The 7,866-nt window shown below is 37.0% G+C and overlaps 1 protein-coding gene across 1 annotated transcript in view; it reads left to right on the top strand.

Moving 5' to 3' along the window:
* fndc4a (fibronectin type III domain containing 4a) overlaps positions 1-1,201 on the top strand; it is a gene marked incomplete at both ends in the record, with an annotated part of 23,019 nt that extends 21,818 nt beyond the window's left edge. Inside the window, one exon of the mRNA XM_080514334.1 lies at positions 1,160-1,201. Coding sequence (XP_080370460.1) covers positions 1,160-1,201 — 42 coding nt within the window. The remainder of the gene's footprint in view (positions 1-1,159) is intronic.
* Between the last annotated feature and the right edge of the window lie 6,665 nt (positions 1,202-7,866).

The following is a 7,866-nucleotide window of genomic DNA, read 5'->3' on the forward strand; positions in this document are numbered from 1 at the left end:
CCAGACAGAAAGTGATAACAGCTACCTTAAAACAATGAATCAGTAACTCAGATGTCACAATCAATGCTTGAGCAGTGGGGAATCCTGTCATCCTGCTGGCAGCTGAGCTCTGAATGGAACATCTGCCTGCCTGGAGACGTAATCATAGGACTATACAAGAGTCCAGCTGTGCAATACACCCCCAAAAAAATAAATAAATATATATATATATATATAAATATATATATATATATATATATATATATATATATATATATATATATATATATATATATATATATATATATATATATATATATAAATATATACAAATGGGATATTCGTGACTGGAAAATATCTTGTGACAGCTGTAGCAGCAGTAGTAAGGCAACAAATCCACATGGAGACACATCTGGACCGTGATCATAACAGCTTAAATGAGGGTTTTTTTTAAAGATTTTCCACAACTACAGCTACAAGTTTTGTATAAAGTATTATTTTCTTCAACTGTTGCTGACTTTATAATATTTTTCCATCACCGACACGATGTGGCACACATGGTTTTTATATGAATTATTTCTGGACCATTTATCATCGACAAAGTTGTGAAACTATCCATAATTGCAGTGCTACTACCCAAGCACAGGCAAGATTCCTCTGCGTATCACGCATTTGCAAGATTCACATTCAAAAACACGCAGAAATATAAAAAAACTGGAAGATATTAAGAGCTGAATTTATCGAGGGATGGTGGCTGGAGCTCACACTCATTGCAAGATTTTTTGACAATTTTACAACCATTAAATTAAAATGAATCCAGGGAGCCTGAGTATAATTATGTGAATAAATATTAAAATGGATAAAGAAGATTTTAATAGTGAAAATAATGTGCCATGCATGCACTGTTTTGCAGAACACCATCCAAAACATTTCCAAAACATCTTTGCTCCCAACTGCAACAATACATATTTTTAATTAACATAACTGCTAAAAACAAACATTTTTTCAATGAGTAACGATCAATAACACATAATCTCGGGTTCATATCCAAAGTCTAACCTTTCTGTTAAAGCAGTGTCTGTAAATGTAACAGAAACTGTGTGATCAAAGCCTGTCTTTACTGTCTTTACTGTATAACAGACACAGCGAAGGTGATTTTTGGTTTCTTGTGTTTTCGCAGTTTCACTCATCTGTGCCGTCAATCAACATCATCGAAGTGTGAGAAGCAGGAAAATCGAAGTTGAATCCGTGTCTCTCTGTCTAACATCAGTTCATTGTTGACCTTTCTCTCTGATGAGAGAATAAGAGCAGAGAAGAATGTGAGTCTTCTGTCAGGCGTCATCAGAGAAGCACTTGACGAAAGACGCAAATGCATGCACCCGGTATCTGTGGGAAAATACAACAATGTACTCCAGATATACTTGGGGGGGGGGGGACAACTAATCCAGCCGCCCTGTACCCATCGACAAACCCTCACACCCAGTCACAGTAGGAACAGAAACCTCCTCCTGCAGGTTGATAGTATAATACTTAATGTAAACCCATGGTGCCGTTAACATTGACGTCTTCGCCAGGTGCTTAGTATGTTACTGCAATACAAAACACACAACGTATCATCTCTGGGAAGTGTGTCTTTGTGACTTTAAATCCGCAGTGTATTTTTGATATTGGCATGTGCAGTTAGTTACCGCCCTCATTTGTCATAGAACGCTCAGTATAAACCACCATTCTTACTCCATTTCAAACGGTGTTACTATTACTTGTCATAAATGTATGATGCTGTCTGACCGCTGAGTAGATTATTAATGAGAAGAGGAATACAGAGCATACAACATGTGTCCAGAATCAATTTGTCAGTAAATACAGTCAATACATTTCTTAGTTTTTTTCCTATTAGTCAAATATGAATGCCGTTTTCTGGTTAGCATTGTATTTTTTCATATTTCCTACATGAATAACATGTATGTACATAATTCATTCAGTTACTACGTAAAGTTGCATGCAGGTTATTCACGTGTAGAATAGCATTTGATGTGCACTCAATCTTTGATGCCGCAAAAAGGATCAATAAACTTGATTGCAGTACGATAAAGCCTGCTTGGAATTCTTGCTATGTTTTTTTGTTTTTTTTCAGCTTTATGCTCTTTTCATCATCCAGTGATTCTTGTGCATTTCCTGATAATGGAACTTCCTGTGGTGGAGAGTATTGCTTTAACACCCCATTACTAAATTAAAGCGAATGCAATAGCGTTTCTCTAACTAAAAAGCATAAATAACTTCAACTGGGCACAACAGGCACTTTTATACACAAAATGCTCATGAAATGCCACAAAGATGCACGGTGTGCAGTAAGTGCTGGCCGAAAGTGCACCACATGCACTAAGTGTTTGGTAAATCTGTTTTAGACTCTTTCAGAGGGGCTAATTAATGAGTTAAACCTGAAACAGCACATAAGCACCATACACCATACCCACACTGTAGGGGTCCGATGATAGAGTGGAGTCAGCATTTGTAGCAACAATCAAAATCAATCTAGATTAAACAATGATATAATTGCCTGAAATTTTTGTCCTATATTATGATTTTAGATCAAAATGCCAAATGTTAAAAACTTGTATCATCAACTTTAACATGATAAAGCATCAATTTTGAAGTGTCACACGGTCGCTACATTTTTATACCTCAATAGTTCAACAAATCCTGAGAAATAAAACTCATAAAACCGAAATAATACATCATATTTAATAGTTTAATAGTGTGGGCGTGTTTCATTCAGGTGCAAGTGAGACAACAAATAGCTGTAAGATTTTTGAGTACAGTCATTACCATTACGTTTTTAGCGTCGACCGGGCCTCAGGACATATGACAATAAAAATCACTGAATCCTAATTGATATAAATATTACATTTGTCAGCTTCTTAAATATCGATATCTGCTATCATCAACTGAATTGATATTTTCACTGTAACTCCAAATCAAAATGCATAGAGGTTAAAAAAGGGACAGATATTTCGACAGGACATTTTGACAGAACACTGCACAGGTAGAAACATATTTTAAAAATCCTCACCAATAAAAGCACCCAATGTTTTCTTTTTTTTTAATGCCTGCAGTTTAACTGTGCAGCTCGTCCAGACTGCTGCAGGAAGCAACTAAACTTTTATTTTTAAACTTTTCTTACATCAGCTTAAAGTTGGATAAAACTTATTTGCATGCTCACTAAAAACAAGCAATGGAAACATATTTCTTTACATTATTCATAGATTTAAAACAAATTAGAAGCCAAAGTGTTTTTGTTTTTTTATGGATGTGTAGCATAATGAACCCAAATGAATAGCAGAGCCATTTTAATCATGCCAAGTGAGGTCTCATTAATTTCACAGTGAGAAAATAGTGGCTCAAAATTGGATCTACTGAATGACTGAGCAGGATGGGTTAGGGTTAAGATTAGTTTCATCGTGTTTTCTGACCAGCAGGAAGCTAATTGACAGGATTTTCAAAGTGATGGGCTTGACATTGGTGAAAAGGTCAGTGGATACAGGCAGAGAAATGAAGCCTTTCTAAAGAACAGCAGCCGAGGATTCACATCTTGTTAAAGCTCTGTAAGTGGCGGTTCTCGAGTCGGCGTGACAAAGGGGCAAAGACGCCGTGTCAATGCTGCTCTGTGATGTTACGAAGGGGAAAAAAGCATGACAGAAAGCTTTGGATTGATTTAGGTCACAGCATCACACTTTACAGGACTTCCCTACAATGCAAGCATGAAGCAACGCCACAGGAGACCGGGGACCTTTTTTTTCTCCAATATGTCAGATTTCTACAGTACAAAGCACCTGGTGTTTTTTTTTGGTTTTTTTTAACTTAGGTTAACATAGGTTAATGGAATAGAACGGCTGTGGTGTCATTCAATTGATTCCTCCAGCATCTGATCTGCTTCTTGTCCATAAAGAAATGAATAGTCTCAATATTTACAGAGTTTGATGTTTTATTAGAGATGAATGTAACGTGTACAATGTGCACAAGCTCCAACAACCAGATGCATCAAAATATGCTTGTTTGTCTGACCGAGTTAATTAGCAGATAAGACATGTGGCTTTGTCGGGAGTGCAGGACATGAGGTGTGGGTGCTAACCCTACAACTCCTGTTGCAATGACGCAGTTCTTCTAGTGTGTAACTGCTTTTCTTCAGAGCCAATTTAGGATGTTTAGGTCTTCTGAAAGTTTTGCTGTATATTTTATTTTAATCATGTATATATTTTATGATGTATTTGGCTTTTTTTAATGTTTTAATATTGTTAAATGTAATTGTAACTGCTACTGCCTCTTGGCCACGGCTCCCTTGGAAAAAAAAGGTATTGTAATCTCAGTGGGACTCACCTGGTTAAATAGCAGGTAAACAAATTAAAACAGTTAACTCAGGGGTGTCAAAGATAGGGTCCGGGGGCCGAGAACTGGCCTGAGTCCAATCCAGCCAGCAAGATGAAATTTTCCAATTGTGAGCAATTATGACCTTAACTGCAATGTGTTTATTTGACCACCAGGGGCGCACTTTAGTCTGTATTATGTGGGGAATCAGTTCAGGTGATCAGGATTATTATACAGATGTAGAAATATGAAGACATTAAAGATCATTAAAGATTTTAAAAGTTTTGAAGTTATTGTGATCATAGTATGAACTAGGGACTATATTTTTGAGTTCCAGCAACGTGTGGCCAAATGTTTTATACATTTGAAGATGTAAATAGTGCAATAACAATCCACTGGTCTGTAAGTTGCAAAGTACATTTTGAAATGAAGCATTAAATTGTTGAAATGACAGTTGCTTTATTTAAATTTTAGATATGTTGTGTGATTACATTAATTAAAGGTGAACTTCTCAATGATATATCAATACTTTGTTGCACTAAAACAAAGAGATTTAGAGTTCTACTTAAATACTATAATGTTATTATCTTGTGGTTCTGTATGTGAATTTGACACCACTGAGTCAACTGCTGAAACATAAGCTTGAAGAATGACATTATATCTACAGATATACGAACAAATAATGATTCAAGTTTGACAATGAAGTATTCACTGCAACCGCAGAAAGAGGTGAAATAAAAAATAATAATGAGACTACATGAGCCTGTTCAGAGTGCATCAACTTGAATAATGTCACAACTGCTCACAGTCTCCCTGCACTGTCATGTTCTGCCCCCCCCCCCCCCCCCCCCCCCCCCCCCCCCATGACGATGAGCATGCCCACAATCAAGTCTTGGATGAGCTCATAGCAGTCTGTTAACTCCCCCACAGCTGCTACCTTCATCCATAATCATCCGTAAGGTATGAGACAAGACTGCACTGTTTCACAGAACAAATTCAATAAGCCTTCCCTAATCGGGACTGTAATTACACAGAAGTATCCAAGAATACAGCTCGTCTTAAAATAGAAAGTGATTACATCGTCCAAGAAATTAAGTGATAAAATTGTATTCCCCCCCCCAAAGTCTCACAGCAGACGACTTCCATTAGCAGTTCAGGTGATTTATGAGCTGTTATGGCAGCAGTTAAGATGAATCTCGGTGAGATTGTAGATCCAGAGATCCACGTGTATAGCGTCTGTATAAATATATAAATCTATAAATATCCGGTTTGCCCTGAGGTCTGTTTTCATTATTGCAGGACTTGGCAGCATCTTCCCAATATCTGTCCTCTATGCTGTTTCCTGTCACAATTTGTCGAGCAGAAGCAGAAACATGGACGGAGGGGCCAAAAACTCCATCTGGAGTGTAAATACATTCTGACTTTATTATGATGTATGTATAATGAAGCCTCTGTGGAGTTGTCAACTTGTTTTTCAGCGGTAAATTGTTTATTTGTACCTCCTGCTACTGTTGATATGGGGCTATATTTTTTTTATCACTAATGTTCCTATGGTGCACATTCATACATCAAATACTAATAACAAGAACTACTATTGGTTCTACAGCATGTACTGAATAACGTGCCTGTGAATGTAAGAGCATGGAACTGATGATATATATGTTACTTGTCAGGTATCGGCAGTTCAAGCGCTGCCAGGTAGATAGTGGAATGCCTCAAAAATGACAAATGGAACAATAATTGTATATGTTAAATATAAGTAAAGGCTATTCATCATTTGTCTATTGGGGGTTGTCCTGTTTTTGTACAAACAACCAGAACAAATGCATTGCCAATTGCAGCAAGATGCTGCAGCCAAAGCGAGCCACCTTATTAGCAATAAAACTCGGCATCAAATGTGAGGGTGAGGCTCTGAAGACATGCATGGAAGCTGTAAAAACCCTGTATCCTGAGGAGTGGCGAGGTTTTAGTAATAGCCATACACAGAAAATCAGTTCGAATTATTAAAATAAGAATTTTAATTTATTTTTTTTGTAAAAAAACAACAAATAATTATTAAACCTGATTATTCCCTTAATATATTTGTATTTTTTTTGCACTCAAGGAAGTTGTCATCATTTATAGGTTATCATGCTGTGATTTTCAGCCAAAGTAGTTCACACAGACAAGGCAATCTAATTACATTTGGACCTATATAAAATGGCTCTACCCAATTCAAATTCTGATTACTAATTATCTGTTATGAAATGTCACCACATGACACTTCATGCAAGGTGTTTTGAAAAAGGTATCAGAACTGGTTGACGCCGGAAACAATGTTACTCATAAATCTATTAAAGGCCCCATATTATACAGTTTTTCAACAATTTCCCACACAGTTGAGGTCAAAATGATTATGAAATGTAAAAATTGCTTTCAATATTTCCCAAGTGCAGTTAAACAGATTAATACATTTTTGACACAGCTTTTCCAAACATCCTAGCTTCAAGAATTCAAAATAAAGCCAAGATGTTACTGTTAGAAAACTGATGTCCACTGAATATTGCATAATATGGGCCCTTTAAAAAGCTTTAAAATAGTTGAAAGGCCCGATAGAAGTAAATATGAAGTGAATAAGAAGCGAACAGAATCTGGAACTAACATATCAAATTTCAAAGTCAATTAATCGGATGATATTGTCATCACGTAAGAGCCAATCTGATTACTTTATTCAGTGTCCATTGCATGAATGCGACAGTCTGATTACTCAATCGGAAACAGCGAAGGCAGATTGACACAGAACTGACTATGTACACGCAGTTGGCGAGCTCAAACGGGAACTTTATGTGACCCTCTGAAATGAAATGAGTTTGACATTGTGAGTCACAGCTGGAGCGTGTGTGACTTTCGTGATCGAGGCTCAGTAGCCTCTCAGTGTCAATCGCTACAACCATTACCGACACAATATTACACCATTAAGGCAGCGAGGAACACCTTATCAGTCACTAATTATCCGTTTCAAAATGGTATCAAATAGCCAATTAACAATCAATTACACTCTCATGAATGCTAGATTGATAATTTGCATATCCCAAGACACCGAGGACAAATCTGACATTGGTAATGGACATATCCCTCTAAGGTTAAACAACCCTAAATATAATGGATAAACCCAAAGGGGGTTTGGATCATTGCTCAGTGAGCCACATGACAAAGCATTGTTATTTACTGCTGTCATAACAAAAAATGGTTACCCAAGCTAATTATTCTGACGGATGTTTTATAATTACAGTAAATAACAAAGCTCTTTCTAATTACGCTCATTTGCTCTCACAACACAAATTAGTGGGCGGCAGCAGGAGGGCAGAGAACCGGAATCTGTTTTCAGATCTGTGGAAGATGAATAAACGGGCGCTGAGAGGAGACGAAGTGGAGGGAAGCAGGAATATTCAGGTCTCTGCACTTTAGTAAGCTCGTCCAAACATAGCATATATCAGCCTGAAATTGCAAAATGTTGCCGCAACATAAATATAACATCACAGGAAC

This window comes from Blennius ocellaris, assembly GCF_963422515.1.
Source record: "Blennius ocellaris genome assembly, chromosome: 18".
NCBI classification, from domain to species: Eukaryota; Metazoa; Chordata; class Actinopteri; order Blenniiformes; family Blenniidae; genus Blennius; species Blennius ocellaris.